General features: G+C 54.6%; 1 protein-coding gene across 1 annotated transcript; it reads left to right on the forward strand.

The window, feature by feature from the left end:
- The first annotated feature begins 5,990 nt into the window (after nucleotides 1-5,990).
- Nucleotides 5,991-21,128, forward strand: LOC116661599 (anomalous homeobox protein-like). Its single transcript, XM_032474105.1, is given in 11 exon segments — nucleotides 5,991-7,427; nucleotides 7,743-8,012; nucleotides 10,176-10,303; nucleotides 12,218-12,341; nucleotides 13,446-13,659; nucleotides 14,073-14,190; nucleotides 15,354-15,379; nucleotides 15,382-15,645; nucleotides 18,621-18,768; nucleotides 20,558-20,642; nucleotides 20,899-21,128. Coding segments are annotated over 11 exon segments (1,533 nt in total). The 5' UTR covers nucleotides 5,991-7,358; the 3' UTR covers nucleotides 20,986-21,128.
- Nucleotides 21,129-23,012: the final 1,884 nt, after the last annotated feature.

Genomic DNA, 23,012 nt, shown 5'->3' on the forward strand with positions numbered 1-23,012 from the left:
CTGAGAAATTTCAAGAGAAATATGGAAAATCTTAAAGTATTATTCTATAAAACATGCAAATTAAAATACAACAGACCAAAATTTCTGAGATGCAGAAAAATCAGTGCTTCAAGGGAAATTCATAGCACTGAAATGCTTATATTAAAAAAGAATGAAGGTCTCACATCAATAATTTAAACTCCTACCTTAAGAAACTAGAAAAAAGAGTAAAATAAGCCCAGTGTAAACAGGAGTGAAATAAAAAGACTAGAAACTAATGAAACAAAGAGTGGAAGGGAATAAAGAACACAGATTTGACAACTTTGATGAAATGGACTAAATTCCTGAAAGAAACCAACTAGCAAAGCTTACTCGAAGAAATAGGTAACCTGAAAGTTGCTACAGTTATAAAAGAAATTAAATTCACAGTTAAAAATCTCCCAACAAGAAAAAAATCCAGGCTCAGATCATCTCACTGATGATTTCCATGAACTTTTAAGAAAGAAAGAATACCAGTTCTATACAAACTGTCAGAAAATAGGTAACAGGTACTTCTTAACTCATGAAGTCTGCGTTACACTGATTGTTTTTAAAAGATGTGATACTGACAGGTATATACAGAATGGATAAACAGGATTATACTGTGTAGCACAGGGAAATATATACAAGATCTCGTGGTGGCCCACGGTGAAAAAGAATGCGACAATGAATATATGTATGTTCGTGTATGACTGAAAAATTGTGCTTCTACACTGGAAATTGACACAACATTGTGAACTGACTATAACTCAGTAAAATAAAATTTAAAAAACTCCGATGTTATCAAAAAGCCTACAAATGTTCCACATGAACATAGAGGTAAAAATCCTAAATAAAATGCTAGTTAATTTAATTCACCAGTATATAAAAGGGGTAATACATGAAGGCAAACTGGAGTTTATCTTGGGACTGCAAAGCTGAGATGGATTCCATATTCAACCAGGGGTAGGAAGTAGCTTCCTCAGACTAATAAAGCACATCTGGAAAATGTCTATAGTTAATGTTATAATGGAGAAAAACTGAATAGCTCCCCCAAGATTGAGAACAAATCAAAGATGCTCACTGTGACCACTCCAATTCAACATTGTAGTGCAAGGCTTAGCTGACTGCATAAGGCAAGAAAAAGAGATTTAAAAGATACAGATTGGAAAGCAAGAACAACTTTATTCAGAGACAGCATGATTGCCTTCACTGAAACTTTTAAAAAACTTTACCAAAAAAAAAAAGAAGCCACCATAATACACATGTCAGTTTAGAAATCTAGAATATAAAATCAATATTCAAAAATAGTTGTATTTTTACATACTTGCAATAGACAACTGGAAATTTGATTAAAATGCACTACTATTTATGATAGTACCACAAAAACCCATGGAATGAAGTCAAGTGAACTATATGCTGAGAACAATGCAGAAGAGGAGACGATGGCCAGGACAACGGGCGGACGTGCTGCGTTGGTGGAGTGGGAGGTTCAGTGCTGTTACAGCGTCGTGTTCCCCACGCGGATCTATAGACTGTATCCCATTCCAATCAAATTCCCAGGAGCGTTTGCTGTAAAAGTTGACAAGTGTGATACTGAGATTTACGTGGAACAGCAAAAGAACTAAATACAGTGTTGAACAGGGAAAACAATGTTGCAAGACACACCATTTTATTTCAAGGCCTAACCGTCAGCTTCAGTAGCTATGACACTGTAGTTTCGTGAAAGGAGGGACATACAGATTAGAGTCCTGAAAAAAAAATACTCTATAGTCAGTTTCTATCAAAGTTAGAAAAATAGTTCATTGGAAAGACGACAGTATTTTTTTTTTAATGGTGCTAAACTTGCACGTCTGCAAGAAAAAAAAGTCTTGATCTGTACTTTCACCACATACAAAAGTTAATTTTCTCAGGACTATATCAGAGGCTGAGCTTTACCCTGCTAAAGGGCTGGTTGTTAGCATTTAATATATTTAATTTCATATCTAAGACTATGACGGTTGAGCCAGGATGGAAGAATGCTATATAAAGAATTTATGGTAAAGTAGTAAAGCTCTGAGTCAGCATGGGAACAGGCGAGAGGGAGCAGTAAGAGATTGCCATTAATACTAGGAGGAAACCAAAGGGAACCCCTTTAACTGACTGGCTGATAATAAAAACGGAGAAATGTGGGATTCAGGACAATACAAAAGTAACAGCTGGAACAAAATTACGAAGCCTTCTAAATTACAAAGTAAGCTATTTGAAAGAACAAAGAACCACACAGAACAGAAAGGTGAATAGAAATAAGATGCACTGAAATAATAGAGGAGGCAGGAGAAAAACTATGATCTTGGAATTCCAGCTGGTAAATGTAGAAGAAATGATGAAGTTAGAAAGATTGTTATTTGGCAGCCACTATAGTGAGGACTGTTTCAGGCGGGAGTTATCGATGAATGCTAAAACTTGTAAGCAAAAATGTTATGAGTAACAAATATTTCAAGAATCTTGTCATTTGGAAATGGTGGCCAATTACCCACCTCAGAGAGTCTTGTATGCTCAGTAAACAGCCCTGGGCTCCGAGCCCCTGACCCCACCTCGCCCTGAACTACCAGCGGAGGCAAAGGTTTGTGGCAGGTAAAGGGGCCTTGCTTGGTCACAGCATCACTGCCCAGGCACCTTTGAGCCTGAAGCAAAAGGGAAAACCAGTAATACTCATCTTTAAAAAAAATTGTTTTTAATGTTTTGTTCATCATAGATTCTCTGGCAAAAATAATTGATCATTTTCAAAAATACTGTATTAAAATGTGACTTACCTTAATGGTTTGTTTTGTGATTCCTCGCTTGCCTCTCCCTAATCCCAGCCTTATTTGGAAGACGCAGGACTCTGGCCTGGACCTTACTGATACAGACTCCAGGGAGTGTTGGGCACCACCTGCTAGGTTGCTGCCCTGAGTAGTGAGCCTGGAACCCAGGGTGATGAAGGAGGCACGCCCTGGGCAGGGGCCATGCATGGCTTGGACCCCCTGGAAGACCTTCAGCTGGAGGTGCCACTCATCTGAGCTTATAAAAGAACAGGGTCCAACCCTCCTCTGCGGCTGTCAGCCTGAACTGCCTCGGGCAAAGCAAAAACATGGAGCACTCCTAGTGCCTCTGGGTCAGTACGTGGGTGGGGGTGTCTCCTGCTTCCGGCCCCACCTGCATCTGCTGTCTTCCAAGAAAGGGAGGGAGGGAGGACAGCTGAGTCACTCTCTCAAGCTCCTGTTTTTGCTCCTCCTGTCCCTCACAGCAACCTGCCCAGGACATCAGATACCCTGTCTCTTTTTTCCATTAGGCATCTATCTACTTGTAGTTCTGTGAACCCAATGGAGGGGCCAGAGCACTGGTCTCCAACAGCCACCAGCACCCCTAATGCAGACAGACATTCAGCAGATCTGATGAGTCTCCCAAGAGGTACTTACCCTGGAGCCTTCCAGAAGGCTTCGTGGGGCAGTGGAGGTTGGGCAGCAACTCCCTCAGGGGAACCCCTGGGGAGGAGGCAACTTCCTGGAGGGCAAAGAGGGGTTCAGGGTGAGGTAGACGTTCTGAGGAGGCTGATCTAAATGGCCTTCCAGCCTCCTGTGGATCTGGGATTTTTTTTAAAAAAATGTGTTCAGTTAATCATTATGGGAAAAGTTCACGAATCACCAGGAAATTTCTGAGAGGGGGGAAGTTACCTTGCCAGGTTTTGAATGTCTTAAAAATAAACAGCGTAGATAAGGAAATGATGGACATAGCACATGTTGAGTATTGACGCACTTAATTATCTCAATGCAATGAGGAAAGTGGTCCTGTTATGATTACAAATAATAAACTACCCAAGAGGAGAGAGAGTACAGAGGGGGTCAATAACACAGCTATAAGTAATCGAACTGGGAATCCACCTCAGGTAGCCTGGGTCCAGAAGAGAATAGAAAATCTGGAGATAGTAAGGAAGTACGTACTAGAATGCATTAGGCGGTAAGGGCTGCATTTCAGACTCAACAGCCCGGGAGAAGAGGAGAGAGGCCGCCTCTATTATCAGTGCATGTTGGAGAATCACATTTTGGCCTACCTTTTGCTGGAAGAGCAGGCCTCTATTGAAAGTGAAGCTTATGAGGAGTTTACCCTGATTTAGGATACTTAAAATTGTTACGTGCTTAAGTTAAAATGTGTGCTTTTGAGCCTGACAGTTAAAGGAGGCCCCTTATAGGTGGAGGGCTTCTGGAAAGTGTTTGTTGTAAAATTCACCGGACCTATTTCCTTATTAGTAACATGAAAAAGGGACCTAACTCTCTCTTGGAGGGGCCTTGGGAGCCTCAAAGAAGACGGGTGTAAACCGTAACATCTTACCTGGGATGTACTGAGTGTTCAGTCAATGGCAACCAAAGAAGGAAACTCATAAAATGTCTTGAAATACATTTAAATGTAATTTAATACGGTAGATACTTGGACACGTTGGGCCCCACTGACGGGTGAAACTCATCGGTGCTTTTCGGGTGGAGAGGACTCGGGAGTGTTGTCACTGAGCACCCAGCCCGTCCTAGAGGGCTGCGGCTGCCTTCCCACTGCAGGCGGGTTTGCCGCGTCCGACCACTCATTTCCCCTGTTTGCGCGAGTCAGGGTTGCTTCTGCTTCAGTATCCTTGGTCGGTGGGGATTGCTTCCGCCAACCCGCTTGTCTCTAATTTTTCTTCCACTTCTTGAAAAGAAGCTTAAAAAGAGAAAAGCAGAAGATGATCTTTTTTTTATAAAACATGGGTAAGCAAAAAGAAGAAAATTAAAAAGCCAAGTAAAAAAAAAAACAAAATAGAAATTTTGTGAACCGGTGGCAACCAGAGTTTAACAATGTGGCATGTGTCATTTTATGTCTGTACTTTTCAAATGGGCTTGTATCACACACAGGTTTGCACCACGCAGTTTTTCTTGCACAAAGTATGGTGATCACTAGTTGGGTTGATAGCATTCTTCCTCGGCACCATGACAGATTACCTTCCAGGAGCCTGTCCACTTTCTTTAGTGTGATTTATTTAGCAAATCTTCCACCAGACGCTTGGATTCTTTCCAGATTTTCACGTGAACAAACGCTGAAATGTTTCAGTCTGCCGTTTGACGTCAGAGAATTTTGACCCTGCCCACCCTTTCAAAACCAACTTGAAGTCCTCTTTGTCTTATGTCTAGAGCCCCCTCCAGCTTGCTGTGCGCAACAACTCACAAAACTGTCAGCGGCACAGGGGAGAGGCCAGACGTGTCCGAGCCAGGGCGACGGCGGGTCCGTGGTTTCCCCTGCGTATTTGACCAGGGTTGGCGAGGACCCAGACCCACAATCGCAAAGGCCTCTCCCCAGAGCGTGGAGCTATGTGCGCAGGATCCTGCAGGGGGTAGGATTCGCAGTGGCCTTTGCTACGACCAGGTCTCCTTGAAGGCACCCCTTCCCGCGGGGGACAGGCTGCGGCGTGCGGATCTCGGCCCCGGCAGGGCTTTAGCTCTGCAGAGCACCAGGGCGGAGGCATGGGGTTAGTCCAGGGTCACAGCTTCCTCCTGCTGCAGTGGGTGGGGGTCGTGGCGCCCCCTCCTCCACCCTAGCCCATGACTCCAGGACCCCGGAGCCGCTCCTTCCACACACTCTGGAACCTTCAGACCCCGAGACGCCCTCAGCTCATGGAGAACCAGCAGAATCCCCACCCCCCACCCCGAACCCAGGCGGATCCCCAGGCCCCCGGACGGGGGCGCAGAGCACAGGCCCGGGTCGTTGGGCGGGGCGCTTGCCCGGATTGGGAGAAGCCTCAACACTTTGTAGCGACCGTTCCTTTTCCGGCGCCTCCAAGGCGGTGCGGGCAGGTGCGGGCAGAGCACGTGTGCGCGCCGAGCGCAGAAGCCGGGAGCCAGTTCCGGGCTGGGGTGAGCCGGAGGCATCTGGGTGAAGGTGAGTGAATTTGGGAGGCGTCTGGGTGGGGGTGACTGAGTCTGGGTCCCGGGTGGGCCTCTGGGGCAGGCATCTCAGCCCGCGCGGGGAGCACGGTACCGGGGGCGCAGAGCCAGGGCCAAGCAGAGGGTGACCAGGCAGGACGCACAGCGGAGCCCCCCGCCCCCACTGGGCCGGATCCCCTGCGTGTTCACAGTGCGCCCCGGCACTACTTCCAGAACTCCGGAGTCCCGTCCTTATGCGCCCGGCCTTGGCCTCCTTCCTGCCCTTCCTGGAGCCAGGCGTGGAGGTGGGGTTGGTGCGGGAGGAAACCAGGGTCCCTCGCCTCCTGCCAGTCGTGACCGGCAGAAACGTGAGGTCCTGCATCTAGAGCTGGTGACAGGCGCTAAGGCTGGGCAAAGGTGGCATAGACGGGAGTCCCCACCCCCACCCCCGGCGGGCGCCCCTGGAAGCAGTGTGGGGCGGAGCGGGCTGGAAACAGGCCAGACCCTCTGCCAGGAGCCCGGCTGTTCTCTGCGGATTCTCACAGCCTGTGTGGAGAGCGGTTTGGCAGCGTCTCCTCAGATCGCACCCTTTAACCTCGCTTCCAGGCGTCTGCTCCATAGGAGTAGGGGCAGTTGTGAACACAGGTCTGAACGTTATCCTGGAAAAAGCGGTCCCTGGCATGCTGCCTGAACGTCCAGGGCTGGGGAGGCGTTGCTGCAGGCTGCCGCCCCTCCTTTCGTGGGGTGCTTTGCAGGCCCGGGCAGAGACCAGGAGTTTTCTCTGCGGTGCTGGCCAGATTAAGTACCGCCAGAAACAAGCTCTCCCAGCTGTTAAAACGCCTTCAGTCCAGCTCGGCGTGGCTCACCTGTTTGTGTGGAGGGTGGGAGGGCAGAGCAGGGGGCGCAGCAGAGCGGGGTTTTGAGAGTAACATGTCAGGGTTCCCTCCTTGAACACACAAGTCAGCCTGCCTCGGGCCCCACTTCCGGGCAGAGGCAAGGCACCTCCACTGTCTCATCCTCAGTCCTCTCCCGGCAGAGGGGAAGGCTCGGTGCCCGCAGCGATGTGAGGGCGAGGGCCCGAAACTCCAGCAGGGCTGGGCCAGGGAGGCTGGCGCGGGTTCATCCCTTTGTGTAGATTCCCCCCCTCCACCCCCTTCTCTCTTTCTCTCCTTCCTTCTTCCCTTTCCTCCCCTTTCCTTTCTTCTTTTACTAATTTGTCAGATGAGGGCAACCTTTAAATCTTACTGGTTTTCAAATATAAACTTTTTTTCAAAATCAAGAGTTAAAACCACATTTTGCTGATCCTGCCGCGGGGTTGGGCCCCTGGACTCCCCTTCGCAGGAGCGAGAAGGGCCTCTGCCCTGCCCCCGGCCCAGGGCACCGCCCCCCCCCCCCAACCCCGGCCACCATTTAGAGAGGCCTGGACACCCTTCTGGCAGATGCTGGGGAAATCTGATGACCGGACCCGGGTGGGCCCCGCCCCCAATGAACGCAGAGGAGAAGCACAGGAACCGTAGTGACCACGTGCGTGAGATGTGGGGGAAGTGGAGAGGAGGAGGTACGGGGAGGGGGCAGCAGCAGAACAGAGGGAAGGTTCAGAGGAGCGAGGCGAACTCCCAGCGTCAGCACAGGGCTGGGACCTGGTGCACAACCAAGGGCTGGACAGTTGTGGGGACTACGAGGCAACTCTGGGGGGCAACAATGCCACGCCTTCTCTCCTGACCCCCGCCTTCCAAGCACATGTGGCGGGACGGGCCTCGCAGAGCTGGTCTGCGGATTGCTGTGTGGTCAGCCTGTGGTCGTCGCGGGCCCTTGTCATGACCGTTGTCTTGTTCACAGAGGGGCCCCAGCGGACTCCGGATGCAGCGCCTCCTGCAGCTGCTGAGTGGCAGGGGTGGCGCAGTTCCACCCCTGGCGGAGCTGGTGAGCTTCACAAGCAGGATGTGCCGGGAGGTCCAGGACGACCCCGCCCGGGCCCAGCCCTTGGTCACGGCGGTGCTGAACAGCCAGCTCCGCCTGCACCTCCTGAACAGCGTGGACGTGGCCCTGGTGTGCGCCCGCGTGCTGGCCCAGCAGCAGCAGTACCTGGCCGCCCGCCATTTGTTAGAGGTAGGACTGGTCTGCACGGGGGTGCAGACAGAGGTGCGGAAGCCACCACCTCCCCAGACGTGACAGAAATCCCCAGAAGTCAGCAAGAGCCTGGGGAGAGATGCTGTACACCAAGTTGGAACCATTTACTCTCAGCCAGTGAGAATTCCTCACTGGGTAGTCTGAGACAAAACTCTCCGTTTATCAAATCCCGATGGGCCTAGAAGGGTGGTCCTGGCTGGGACAGTCAGCATCCCAGGTAGTGAGACAAACAGTGAAACAGACCCTAGGCTCCTGGTCTCCATTTGGGAAGTCTGAAACTGCAGGTTTCTGGGTCACTCCTCTGGTGGTACTTTGAACCTCAGCTCATTTGGCGCCAAAACCTGAGCTGCGTGCATGTGAAGCTACTTATGCTCTTTATTTGCTCGCTTAAGGTGACTGGTACATTTTACTACCTAAATACTGGCATGTTTGCTTGCAGGATGCTGCCTGCCCCAGGCTATGCTGGGGTGGTGCAGATTACGCACTTTCTGCCTGTATTACTGTCTAAAATCTGAGAAATTCTGAATTCCAAAATCCATCTGGCTCACAGGATTGCAGTAGGACGTGTGGGGGGCTGTGTTTCCCTCTTTCACTCCCTGTTACAGCCGGTGCGTGGTTCATGCTGCTGTTGCCTTCAGGCTGCCCAGTTCTTCCCTGTGCCTTCTGTTTCTGCTCCCCACCCCCATCCCAGCCCCGGGGCGTCCTCCTGGCTGCCCTCCCCCGGTCCTCTCCGGCCCTCTCAATCTAGTCTTCACGCACCAGCCAGAGGGGGGTTTAAGACAGCAGGTGGCACCCCGGTGTGCACCCAGGCAGTGGCCCCAGAGCCTGCTCTCCAGTCACGACAGTGGCCTTACTGGCTTCCGTGCTGTCCTCGAAGTCCCCAGCTCTTTGTCTTTGACCCCGTGTGAGCCACTCCCTCGGCCAGAGGTTGGAGCCCTGCTCTTTGTGTGGCTGGTGCCTTCCTGCCAGTCTGGTGTCTGCTTTCAGCGTCACCCAGTCCAGCTAGTGCTTCTTTATTCTCAAGGAGAGTCCCTCGTGTCCCTTCGTGGCTCCTTCCTCAGTTCAGAATGAACAACCTGTTTCTCTGTCGGTCTGTGTATGGTCTGCCTCTGCTCCTGCACTGCAGGCCCCAGGATCGAGAACGCCTCAGTTCTGCTCATTAAATGATCCCAACATAACACCTGGAACAGAAGAGGGCTCCATTTTCCAAATATGTCTGAATAAATGGATGAACACACAGGCTTGTAACAGCTGCTGTGAAGGCAATCGATGATGAAAAACTCCCAGGGGAGGGACTATAACTCGGTCAGGATGGTCCAGAAGTATCGGGAGGTGATGTGCTCTGAGACCTGAGACAGAGGACAGGGCCACCACATTGAGAAAGGGCGTTTACGGCCATTGGCCACTCCTGCAGGCAGGGAAGCCCCGCGTGGCTTCCCTGACGATTGTGCCTAAGGCCGACTGCTGCATTCTGCAGAAGACTACAGGCCTCAGCCCAGCAAAATGGGCTTTTCCTGATGCTGTGGAGTGAAAGCTAAATGATTCTCAGCACCTCCCTCACCAAGATGGTCCCAGGAACACTGGGGTTGAAGGCAGGAACCACACACTGACCATAGGGCCTGTGTCCAGGGTAGGCCCAACTTGGCGTCTTTGGCCAGCTCCCAAGCCTGGTTCCAGGACCAAGGCACACTGGGTTGGTGAGCTGTCAACTGGCACAGGCGGGGACCCCTTCATTCCCCCATCTCAGAATGTGCTCACTGAGCCCCAGGAGCCCGCCCTGCTGGTGGGAGAGAAAGGTCTTCCATGCAAGATGGGGGACAAGCCTCGGGCCCCTCAAACCTGACCTGTGGTTTGCGGTGCAGCTCTGCCTTGTGTGTTATGGCCGCAGGCTCGTCCCTGGTCCTCTTGCCGGTGCTCCTCACCAGTGGGCAGTGATGGAGTGCTTTGCCCACCTTGTCTTCTGGAAGGGCAGCAGTGCTCAGTCAGTGGGTGAGGCTGAGCCCCCAGGGACTTCCCACCTAGCCTGGTGGGGACTGGAGCCCGGCTGGCCATGAGGTGCCAGCCAGTGGGTGCCAGCCAGCAGCTCGTCCCAGGGCTCCCGGGCTGGCCAGGGCTCAGGTCTCATCAGGCTGTCGTCCGCAGGGATGCCGGGTGCCAGGAGGCAGCCCCGAGCTGGTGCAGCTCTGGAATGACATTCACTACTGTCTGCTCATGAGGAGGCTTGGCGTGGCCCTGCTGACCCCCGTGCAGAAGTTCAGGTGCAGGAAGAGGTAGGTGCCTGCCTTGATTTGCCCAGAGTCCCTGCGGCCCCCAAGGGATCGGCCGTCCAAAGCCACAGATGGGCTGAAGGGCAGTAGAGGCAGGGAGATAAGGGCAGGAAAAGCCAGGAGAAGCAGGAACAGTCAGGGTAATAGGTGCGCCATCGGCCTGGTGCCCTACACTCAGCCACACTCTCCTCCTGCCCCACCGGCTGTGGGGACCAATGCCTGCAGGACGAGGAGGGGGAGCCCTTCTTGGGACCCAGGCAAGAGTCCAAGCTGCAGCAGGAGCCACTGTCCATCCGGCAGGACCCCACAGGGAGGGAGTCAGTGGGCGGACACTCTGATCCCACCCTCCTTCCGAGGGATGGATGTCCCTCAGGTTGGCTAATCCCCATGGTCAGACACTGCAGATGGCCTGGCCTGGACCCCAGCATGGCCCCTCAGGGCTGCAGGACCCTTGAAAGAGAGAGAAACACGAGGGTGCTGCAGGCACGATTTGATCAACGTAGTGCTTAGAAGACTGTCTGGCACACGATAGCTGCTGAGTGGATGTTCATGGTAATTACCACCATGACCATGGTCAGCACTAAGTAAACGTCACGACCAGTTCTGGCTGTTTCCATCCTCACCATTCATGGATGAGGAAACCGAGGCACAGAAGGGTTTGCCCCAGGTTCCGCACTAAAGAGATGCAGGATTCCAGCCTAGACATCAAGACTGTGGAGCCTTTGTTCCTAGGTGCTCCCCACTGGCCAGGAGGGGCTGCAGGACTCGCTCTGGGCTCCTGACAGCCCAAGGGACAGGGGTTGCTGAGCCATGGGCCTGACTGACGGAAGAAGAGGTGGAATCTTTTTGGGTCAGACCGAATTGTTCTCTGGTGCCTGCCAGTTACGACTTTGAAGCCCAGCAGTTAATCCGTCCTGGAGTTTTCGGGGATGCAGTCATGAACCTCAGTACAGGTCCTGACAGCCTGCCAGAGGGTGGTTCTGCAGAGTAAATGACTGGGGGACCAGCATGGGGTGTTGGTGAAGAGGCCTCTGGTTGCTGGGGCCCTGCTCTCCTGGAGCTGCCCGGGAGCGTGGATGGTGGACCATAGACCAGGAAACAGCAGGTCCCATAATTCAGAGCAAGGACTGCTAGATGGGACACGTTCTGTAGCGGCTGTGATGCATTGGCCCTTTGTTGTGGTGGGGGCTGCAGCAGGGACCTGGCGAGCCTGGGAGAGGCCTGAGCATGGGGACAGCTCTCTCTGGGCCTAAGGAGGGGTGACATGGGAGTCACAGCAGATGGCCAGTGCAGGAGCAGAGGCAGGAGGTTCTTGGAGTTCCGGGGAGTGGCTGTGGCTGGAGAAAGGGTGGTGTCAGGATGGGCTTTGGAGGATTTGCTGGCAGGCTGGATGGACTGGAGAAGGTAAAGGGAAACAACCTGGGCTCCGGGGCTCTCGGCCTGATTGGCTGGCGCGTGGTGGTCTATCACTAGATACCCAGGAAGGGCTGGGGGTTGGGGGGTGGAGCTTCACTGGGAGGTGGGATGTGTGGGTGCGTTTTTGTCCTTCATGGGGATTTGTTCAGTTGACATTTGGGTAGCAGATCGTGTAGAGACAGGTTGCTGTTTGTTTATATGTCACTTTTTTCTTTTGGAAAAATTCCAATATACACACAGTCAAGAGAATAGTGTATCCAGCTTCAGTATCCTCATCATCCAGCTTCAACAGTCATGGACCATTGGTCAGTGACTGGTCCTGGGAAGTCTGGTGAGAGTGTGGCAGTGCCAGGCCCCTCCCTTGTTCGGGGGATGGACTGGGGGGCTGCAGCACACAGCCCGCAAGGAGAGTAGCCAGTGAGAGGAGAGGAGGTCTAGGCGAGCACACAGCTGGGCCCAGAAGAAGGGATCTGTAACCACCTCCCCACTGCCCTCATCCAGGAACCCACCGCCTCCCTTCCTCTGCCCTGACGGCCTCAGAAACAGGAACTTCCCCAGAGAAGTTCGCCAGAAGCTGCAGGACTTTGCCTCGAGAGTGAGCGCCAACCCCAGCAAGGCCCAGCGGGTAAGAGCAGTGAGAGCCAGGCCACACACCCCTCCCTTTACCTGACCCTCTCTGTCCTTAGGGACACCCATCACTAGGTGCCTGACCACCGACCCTTAGGTGACCATGCACCCTTTGGGGACGCCCACTTTTAGGGGAAGCCCCATCCTTAGGAGAACCCCACCCTGAGGTGATACCACACCCCTAGTGACTGGTCCACAACCTCAGTCACCCCCCATCCGACCCCCTACTCACCCCATTGCCCTAGTGGCCTGTCTGCCAGGGCGCTGGTGGGCTCTGCCTCCTTTGAACTGCCCTGGGGATGGCGTTCTTTGGCTGGCGGCCCCTGAACGTCGGTCCAGCTTGCGGAAGTACGGGGTCTGGTTTCCTCAAGGGTGTCTCGATATCCTGTCCTCCAGTGTGGCTTCGACAGGTGCTCACCGAGCACTCGCGGCGGCCAGGGCTCCAGCAGGAGGGATGGAGGGGCTGAGCTCTCAGGGAGTAGGCTGAGGGTGTGCGAGTGGGAGTCCTGCAAGTCGGAAAGCTGGCTTGCTTCCTTCTCTCCGAGTCTGATCCGGGGGCCTTGCTCAGTGGCCGCCCCGCCCCTTCCCTCCCCGTCCAATCAGCTGGACTCTCCCAATGACGCCCCACCCCCTTCCCTCTCCCAGTGACTGCCCCGCCCCTCCTCTCTGTCTCCAATCACCCGGAGTCTGGCAGTGACCACCCCGCACATTCTCTTTCTGTCTCATCGGCTGGGTTCTCTCCCAGAGCTTGGTGCCGGGGCCCGTGAAGGTGGTTGGGATCTGGGTCCAGAGGAAGGACAGGTGCCTGATCGCAGGGTCGATCGTGGCAGACGCGCTGTCACACCGAGCGGGCCGGCGGACAGTGGTCTGGTGTCACCTCTGGAGGGTCCAGTCTGCAGGCCTTGCCCTAGGCCTCCAGACTCTGGGTGGTTGTCGGCGGTGCGGCAGTGTGACTGAGGAATGAGGCCACAGGCCAGTCTGCCCATCGGCTCCGTGTCCCAGCCCGCTCCGTGCCCCTGCTGCCTGGTGTCCAGGCTGGCTCACTGTCCCGGCCTGGCGCTTCAGGAGCCGGCTGGCCTAGAGGTGCATTGTTTTGAGGCAGGAGGACCTGGCCTCGGAGACGTGCTTGACCGTGGAGCAGGTCACCAACTGGTTTGCCAATTACCGGCGGCGCCAGAGGGCCCTTGTGCAGCGTGCAGCGCCAGCCCAAGACGCGGTGGACAACCCCAGCGCGACGGAGGCAGGTCCACGCCCTCTGCAGCCTGCAGGCCACCCCCACCTTGGCTTTAGGTGTGTGGACAGGCCTCAGTGGTCAGGTGAGTGGCCCATCTCACAAAACCTATGTCTATGGCCAGGCTGAGGTAGGGTCCCTGGTTACAGGACACCCTCCCCCACTCCACACGTTCAAGACTTCACCCCGTGGGGAGTGAGATCCCTGAAGCTGAGTCAGGTTGGACTCAGGATGGGCCTGGGTGGTGCTGCAGCAGCGTTCTGCCTTCGAGTTTACTGTGTGGTCAGGGCCAGGAGGCAGTGGGAAGTGAGCCAAGTGCCAGAACTTAGGATGTCCTGGGCTGGTAATTGCCGTTCAGGCCAAAGACAGATCAAGGGACAAACAGAATGCTGGGCGACAACCTTTTCCAGCTGGTGTGGTTGCTCTTAACCTGCTGGGAAGGGGTCTGGGATTCAGAGCACCCCCAGCCGCCTCTCGTGTCTGGTGCATTTTCAGCAGGACCTGAGGAAGGTGGGCCTGTACAGACCCAGGAGGCCACCCAAGGGCCGTGGGAGCCCCTGGCCCCGACCCCGGACTTCTCTGGAGATGGGACTATGCCACAATCACTGGCTTCCGGGTACTGCCCCCCTCATAGGCCATGGGACCGTCTTCCTGCTCAGCTCCCCCGTCCTCGGTGGGAGACCAGACCTGAGGTGGGCGTGGGAAAGCCTGCTGGACACTGGGACCAGGTCGAGGACGGCTGAGAACAGAGATGGCTGTGACCCCAGGGATGGGGGAGCCACTGGCAAGGAGCCCACGTCGGGGACCCACACTGGCTGCCTGGAACCTGACTCATAGTCTGGCTTCACGTCAATTTTGGAGACTGGGAAACACAGACTTGGAAAGACACACACGCAGACCTACCTCCAAGACAAACCATCTATTCTCGTGGTTTGTTTCTCTAGCATTTGGTCCAGGTAGTATTTATTCGAGTTAGTAACAGGCAACAGTTCTTGAGTTCCTACTGTGGATCAGGCACTGTTCAAGCTCTTTCCGTCACCTCCTGGGACGCTGCATGAATGCAGTGAGGCTGAGGGAAGTGTGGGTCAGCAGCAGGACGAAGTTTGAGCGTGGGGCCAGGTCCACTATGTGTCACCAGCAAGCTGTGCCCACCTCTTCCACTTACCCTTGTGTGGGCAGCACCGGGCTGGCAGCTTACACCCAGGCCGGCACTGCCCAGATGTGTGACCGCAGGCAAGTCCCTGTGACCTCAGTGTCTCACTTTTGTTCACCTGTGAAATGGAGGTAGCGATAGGACCACCAGTGCCATGCGGGTTGGTCCACAGAAGATAGGGGTGGGGAGTTGTTAACAGAAGCCCAGGAGTGGTGTCTGAGATGCCGCTAGCATTTGTGGAATATTCACTCTTTAAGTTACTAACTGCTGCCTAATATTCCTTAAAGATTCACCTTCATGTGTTTACTCAACTCTTAGGGCTTCCTAGTCACTTCCCACTGTCAGTACTGTGCAGCAACGCTTCATTGAAGGGCCTTGTCAGTCAACTGCCAACGTGGCTTTGGCTTCTAGCAGTGGTAGTTTTTGTGTGTCTGGAAACCTTGCAGCCCCAGGGAGAACTGTGAAGGCAGTGTGACTGGAGATGGGGAGGACCCCACAGCCGTCAGAGGCTAAGTGGCGTTGGGAGCCCAGAATCGCTAACTGGGCTGGAGTCTCCCCCAGGTCCCCCTGTCCCGGCCTGAGAGAGCCTCTGCCCACCAAGGGATGATGTGTGCTGTGTTCCCCAGGTCTCTGCAAGGTGGTGAGAGGTACCGGGGGGACCTGGCCACGGTCCTGCCGCTCTCTCCACTGTCCGCCCTAGCCCGGGCCTCTGCCCTCTGGCTGCTGGCAACGACACACTGGACCCCTCTCTGGCTGCCCCCAAGTCATGGCTGATGTCCCGTGCACTGGCGTCCTCCAAGGAAGATCCCCTCCAGACTGGGCAGCTGGTCCGCGGTCTTGGGGTGGACTTGGCCATGCACCCTCCTGATGCTGCTGTGGCTGCGTCCGTTGCTGCCCCCGGTGAGCCCGGCCCCACAGGTGGGTCCACTCTAGACAGACCCCATGCTTCTGCATCAGATGCTGTAACTGCTTGCGTCCTGTTTGAGGGGGCAGAATTTTGAGGTGCTTGGACTTTCTGCTCAGATCCCGTGTTACTTGGATCAACCCCAACCCAGTGCAGCTGGAACACATGCTCTTCCCACAGACAGCCCGAAGAGGTCCCCTTTATTTTTGTTTCCAAAAAAAAAAAAATGTGCACCTGCCTGAAAAAACAAGACAGCGAGGAAAGAGAAAAATGAAATGAAACGGCTGCCACCCCGGCAGTCTCCACTCCAGTCCCCGTAACTTGTCAACACCTGTTACAGCCCAGGAGGGCTGAGCTGCTCACACCCCTGCGGCCCCCCTTCTCTGGTTGGAGTTTCTTTCTGAGTTATAATTGTAGATCTGAATACCTTCCAAGAATATGTATTCAGGTATATATTTTGTCCACCAAACATGACAGCATCTTGTGACAGCCCAGCTGGTAAGGAGGATATCGGCACTGAACTCGGCCCGTGACCTCAGTTTCTTAGTCTTCGATGGTCACACACGTTTTCTTGGAGTTTCTCAGTGCTTTTCCTTTTTCGTGCATTGTCTGCTCTTACCACGTCGTTAACGTCTCCCCGTGTTTCACGCGTCCCCTCTGAAGGCTGCCTGCCGGGAGCCTGCTTCCTGCTCCCATCCAAGTGCTCGCTCTCTCGGCCTGAGGGGAGCCGCCCCCCAGGGCCCCTGTGGCTGCCTCCCTGGGTCTGCTTTGGCAAATTGAATTGCAGGCCTTATTCTTTCTTTCCTGACTCTTGTTTTGTTAGAGAATGTCTTCAGTGAACTTTACGAGGAAGGGTGCCTGCAAGGGACATTTTCCGAGTCCTTGCATGTTCTGAAATGGTCTTTAATCTACCCCCATATTTGATGACCACTTTGTCAGGGACAGAATTCTGAGTTTAAAATCCTTTCCCCTTAGAAATCTGAAAGCATCTCATCCTTGGAGCATCCGGTGTTGTCATTTTAAGTCAGACGTCTTTCTGATGTTCACGTATCTTTCCTCCCTCGGAGCTTTTTATCTTGGTGTTCTGAAATTTCAGAATGGTCCTGAGACTGGGTGTGATGGTCCTGGGTGTGAGTCTTTTAAATTAACTTTGTCAGCTTTCAATTTAAAGAGTCTGTGAACAAGGTCTCTGTTACGCTCTGGGCATTTTATTAGACGGAAGTGTAGCTGACTTATTCTGGGATGATACTCTTGGATAGTTTCTTTGATAATCTCCTCCCTCCAGTTCTCCCTTGAGAGCACGAATGTTGTTTGGATGTTGGAAATCCTGGAGCAATCTCCCAAAATTCTTATCTTTTAAAAAAAAATATGTTTTTATTGTGTGTGCTTTTGCCTTAAATTCGGTCTTCTGATACTTTATTCTGACCGTTACATAGTTTAAGAGAGCTCCAGGCTCTGTGGTGCCGTTACTGATTTTCCTTTCTTCAGAGATCCTGTTACTTTTCTAGATGCGATAGCTTCTATTTCTCTGAGTATCCTAATTAGAAGTTTCAGGAAGTACCTTTTGCTGCCTGAAGTGGGGAATGTTGGGATCCTGGATTCGGGTCCTTCCTTGAGTGGAGGAGGCGGGGCCCCAAGGAGGGAGAGCTCGAGTCTGGTTTCTCCGAGGCAGCTTTTCCGTCTGAGCAGACTGGTCTTCTGTTTCAGAGGCTCGCCTTTGCCTGCCCGTATTTACTAACAGGGCTGGAGTCGGGAGGGCCTTGGGCAGCCTCACCCGGGGGTGAGGGGAGCTGGTCTTCACGCCGCGTCCCGTGTGTGTGAGGGGTGGTGGTCTCCGGGAGGTGTCCAGCTCCCTGCTGACCGACCGCCTGAGCACCAGGAGGCCACCCCGCTCCGCCTCCCTCGCTGCGAGCTTCTCAGGGTCCTTGGCCTTGGCTTCTCCTCAGACACCTGCCACCTGGGTGGGATGGACCCGTGCTCTGTGTTTGCAGAACAGGGACCTCTCTCCCCTGCTGGTTACCCATCCCCTGACACCTGCTTTGTTCTGGGCTTGGGGCTTTTTATTTCTCTTTCTCTTGGAGGAAGAAGATATCTCATTGATCTATTACGTTTGAAATAGAAATGTTCAAATTAGCGCTTAAACGAATTTCCTGGACCTCAGAGTATCTTGAAAGTTGTGCAGGAAAGAGGAAACAGCATAAAACAGGGGTGGAGTTGTGTACCAAATGGCGGGGGAGATCTGGGCAGCTGGCTGGCAGACAGGAGGAGGGACTGTTGCCGAGGATCTGAGACCAGGGACTCAGGCTCCCTTTACCACCTGACAGACTTAGGGCAGAAATGGGCCGTCCTTCTTAGCTCGCTTTGCTCCTAAACATCTGTCGACCAGAACTGATCAAATCCACAGTGGCTTGCCTTAGAGAGGCCAAGGTCCCCTGAGATGTTTGCTGAAACATTTTAAGCGGAGGGAAAGTGCAGAGTAAGGCAGTGACACCTCGCACCTCAGTGACGTCGGGGTGAAGCCCAAGGTGAAAGGGGAAGGAAACAGCCCAGCCTCTGGTGAACGAGTACGAGAGGCAAGGAGGAAGCGGATGCCCACCTGTCTGTCCGTAGGCGGCGCAGTGGACATGGGGCAGGTCTGGATGCTGAGTCTTCTTCTTTCATTGAAGTACAGTCAGTTCACACTGTTGGGTGTTTCTGGTGGACAGCGTCATAGTTCAGTTGGATTCTGGATCTTCCGCACTAGGGGCTGGCGTGAGGTCTGCAATGACAAAGCAGAATTTGAAGTCAGCAAACTGTTACTTTGTTCGGGTCTTTGGGAGCCTGAAGAGGCCACTGAGCTCACCAGTGGTGGCTGCCCTCCCCTCAGCGAGGGAGCTGAGCCTGGGGCTGGACAGGTTGGACGCGGCCTCTCTGCAGGATTCTCTGTCGTGCTGCATGGGGACCCTGCTGCCTTTTCCAGCCCTGAGTTGTGGCATTTCTTCCTGTGCAGGATTTGCTGACCCTCCCAGCGTCAACCCCCAGAGCACGTACCTGCAGGAAGGTCCAGGCACCAGCGGTGGCCGGGCAGAGGGACTGGCGCGTGGCTTCCTGATGACACAGCCCCCAGCGCAGGCTCCCAAATTCATCCTTGCCCAGAGGTAAGCCTCAGAGCCCTGGAGCTCAGGCCACACATGCCATGGGCCGTAAAGAGGCCAGTCCTGGTGGGGAGATTTGCCCTCCAAGTGTGCAGCTCTTTCCTGATGGCCCTCGACTGAATGAAGGTTGTACTTTCCCCAAGAGTAAAGAACACACGGAAATACCGGAGGAGTTATGGGCACACATTCTGTGGCCGGTGCTCAGGCGTCGCCCCTTCCCCCAGAGATCTCCCTGGGCCCCGGCTGCCTCTTTCAGGCAACTTCTCTTTTTTTTTGTGCAGTGGGGGAGGAAGGTGTGGTGGTAATCAGATGTATTTATTTATTTACTGGAGGTACTGGGGATTGAACCCAGGACCTTGTGCATGCTAGTCATGCACTCTACCACTGAGCTACACCCTCCCCTCTTCAGGCAGTTTCTTTTCCCCAAAGACTTCGTTTCTGAACAGCAGCAGGGTCTTGGCTTTATATTCCAAATTGTAGTTGTAAAAGGGCTCTGGAAGGCAGTGAGCAGCCCAGGGGCTGCACACTGTGGCGGTGGGGCTGGGGCAGCCATCCAGATGACCTCCAGAGCGCAGCCTGTTAGGCAAGGGGGCCTCTGCAGCAGAGGGAATCTATGGTAGCGGCCACAGGACTGGGTCCCCAGGGTGCAGGAGCTCCCTAATCTGGGCAGAGTCACAGGGGGACGTGTGAGAGAGGAGGAGCCCCCCCCCCCAAGTCGCAGGCCCTGCTTGGGAAATAGCCAGACAGTGAGAAAATCCAGCCCGTGCTGACGGACTCACTTTTCCATTTATGACTGGGCGCCGCACAGACCAGAGGCCTTCACGGGGTCCCCTTGTGGCTTCTCCACTGGCCGACTTGCCCTTGGGCCCTACTGCCCTGGCCCATCCTTGCTCTGGTGACCTTGACTCCTTCTGTAAGAACAGCTTTGTTGGGGGTCTAACTGGCTTAAAGTGACCAGACATGTTCAGTTGTTACAGATGATAGTTTTCTGAGTGTGACGCATGTGTCCGCCACAGCCCATAACCGAGCTGCAGGTCTCGGCCATGCAGGCTGTTTCCACTCGCCTCCACCCCCACCTACCCAGCATCGGGGATCTGCTTTCTTCAGCTACATTTTCTGGAATTTCGTACAAATGAAATCGTACAGCACATGCTCTTTTTTTGGGGGGTGCAGCACTCTGCCTGACTCCTCCGAGACCCGCCCCGGTACTTTGGGTCCCCACAGTCCCCTCCTCCTCATTGTGAGTCCTGTCCTCGGCCCGGGTCGACATCACCAATGGGCGGGCACTTGGGAGCCTGGTCTGGGGGCTGCTGTGAGCCTTCCCGTATGCCTGGTGACCTGCACGTTTGCCTTTGTGTCTCTGGGGGAGGACCCCTAGGAGTGGGTGACCAGGTGCGGTCAGACTTTTAAGGATCCGCCTGGCCGCTGTTCTGAGGGGCCGCACCTGTTACCTCCCCTGAGTTGGCCCTGAGGGCCTCCTGACTCCTTCCCGCCTGAGGCCTGCCCCTTCTTTGTGGCCTTTTCTTCCTTCACATCCCCGCTGGCTGTCCCCTTCTCTGTGAGCCTGTGCGGATGTACTTAGACGTCCCGAGCCACCTGCTTCAGGTGCCGCACAGGCCCCTCCCACACCCCACCCACCCGAGAGCCCTGCAGGCAGAGGCTGGTCCTGAAGAGGCACCTGGAAGGGCCCCTGATGGGCAGAGAGCTCTCAGGGCACACTGCTCATGGTGGACTGTGTCACCCTCCAAGAGGGCCTGGAAAAGGGCCTGTCCCGACCCTGTCCCTTTTCCAGCACCCTGGAGCTGGCCCCAGCCCCGCCTGCCTTTCCTGGCCCCTTGCCTGCCGTGGAGCTGAGCCAGCCCCTGCCCTCTGGCCAGGTGAGCCCTCCTATGAGGTTCCGTGGTTTCCCTCCTCCCTCCTGCACCCTCAGCTCGTGCCTTTAGTGTGAGTAAAACGGGCAGAGGTGACCACGGGGCAGTGGTGTCTTGAGGCTGAACTTCAGTGGAATGAGGACTGGACGCAGTGTTCCTCACTGAGTCCAGAGGGGCTGGGTCCCAGGGTCCAGGGTGCCCAGTGGGATGGCAGAAGGTGGCAGAGGGTCCCTCCGTGTGTGACGCTTTGTTGGCATTCCAGGTGCTGTGTCCTGATGGCCAGGCCTCCAGTGACGCCTGCTGGGGAGCCAGGATGCCCCTTGAGCATTCAGGGGGCAGCCTGGGCTGAGCTGCCCTTCAGGAGCCCGGCCGGTGCCCCAGGGGGAGCATGTGTGGACATCCAGCAACACAAGTTTCAGAGCCTTGTCCCCACTGGAGGGAGGTCCCCAGAGTCCCCTGGGGTCCTGCTGAGAAGCACCGAGGGCAGCTGAGCCCCCTGCCATGTTGGAAAAGTTTGGTTGGCAACTCCCTAGACTGGAGGCAGCAGCTGAGGTCAGAAGTCAAGGTGGGTCTGTTCTCAGGCAGCAGCTGGCTGCAGCTAGGCTCCTGGGCAGGGCTGGGCAGTGAAGCCCTTCTCCAGAGAGGGAGGTGGCACTGCTGGCCACCCTCTCGCCTGTCCTGTCCTGTGACAAGGCCTCCCTGACTTGGTGAGTGCAGTGTGGGCTGCGTTGGACATGGCTGTGTCCGGGGCTTCCTCGGAGGCACGAGTGCTTGGGGAGAGCCAGCCAGGGTGGGACGGGCGCTTTCCCCTCAGCCTGGGATTCACTGTGTTTGCTGCACCGATGTTCTGTTCAATTAAAGTTTGATGTTCTGAACTCCCTCATTCTCATTCACTCGTGTGTCCTGGACATCTGGCCCTCTCATGCCCGGCCGGCCTTTCACAGGCGAATGCACAGTCGGTGCACTGGTCCCGGACGGATGGGCGTTCAGATCATTTCTGGCATCTCTGTTTTACAAGCAGCGTCCAGTGGGCATCTCTGCAGGCCGCCCTTTACCTGGTTCCTCCTGGGAACAAGAAACCGCCCCGGAGGAGGAAGCAGCGGGGCCAAGCGCACAGACCCTGGTGCCGCTGACCCTCTCTGCCTGGTGACTTTGACGCCCAGGACAGCCACCTCCAGGAAAGGGCCCCTGACCTGGCCTCCCCCTTGTTGGGGGTCACAGATGAGATACAGCAGGGGGCAAAGCCACATCTGTGCCCTCAGGGCTCACAGGACGGGGCAGGGAAGCTGGGGAGTCAGGGGCACTTGCAGTTGTTGGGGGGTGGGGTGAGGTGTGGCGCCTCTGAGAAACCTGGATGCCTGGAAGACACGGGAGCTTCCCGGGGAGGGGGTGTCTCAGCTGAGACCACCTGTGCTCAGTCTCCCGCCCAAGGGCCCTCGGCTGCACCCTTCCCGTTGTTGCAGAAAAGTGCGTCACAGCTCGGTGTTACAGCTCGGTTGTGACAGCCACCTGGATCCGGGCGAGAAGCCAAGCAGCACTCGGAGAGTTGCAGAACCCAGTGGGGGTCCTTTCGGTATTTTTTATGGGGCTTCCCACCTCACCATCACCCCACCTCCCTCAGGAGTGACAGGCAGTCCATTTGGACAGCTGCTCCCAGGCTAGGTTCCCTCCAACTCAGGTCTTTCCATTTTAAAACATGCTTTTATTTTGAACCAGTCGAAAACTTACAGAATGTTGAACACAGGATACAGAGATTTCTGTCCTTGAACCATTTAAGAATGAGTCACTTAGCTGGTGCCCCACCGTTCTTGGGACTTGTACGTGTTTCTATCGGATACGGAACTCTGCCCTCACAGCCGCAGGGTAGAATTCATCAAAATCAGGGCCTCAATGCTTTGCCCCCTCCTAGTTGCCAGCCCCCATGAAAGTTGTTAGTTGTCCCAAGAATGCCCTGAATTGTGAAAGAATCCAACTGTGCCTCATAACATGGGCTGCGTTTACCTGACACCTCTTTCAGAGCCCTTCAGCCTGGAGCAGTCCCTGGTTTTTCCTGGGCTCCCATGACCTTGATACTGGAGGACTACAAGCCAGTTACTGCGTAGAACACCCCCCAAGTGCCGTGTCTGACGTTGCCCTGGAACTTGGGGTGTACATTTTTAGAAAGGATATCCTGGAAATGCCGCTGGGGCCTCGCCATGTCCTCCCAGCAGCACATGGTTTTGCTCACCTCATCTCCAGTGGTGTTCATCTCGACCGCCTGGTTCGGATTTTGCCAGCCAAGCTTCTCCACCATAAAGTTCTTCTTTTATTCTTTGTGTAAGTATTTTAGCAGGTGGTGCTTTGAAGCTATGTAAACATCCTGTTGTTCATCAAACT

The sequence above is a fragment of the Camelus ferus genome, chromosome 35, assembly GCF_009834535.1.
Source record: "Camelus ferus isolate YT-003-E chromosome 35, BCGSAC_Cfer_1.0, whole genome shotgun sequence".
Lineage (NCBI taxonomy): Eukaryota > Metazoa > Chordata > Mammalia > Artiodactyla > Camelidae > Camelus > Camelus ferus.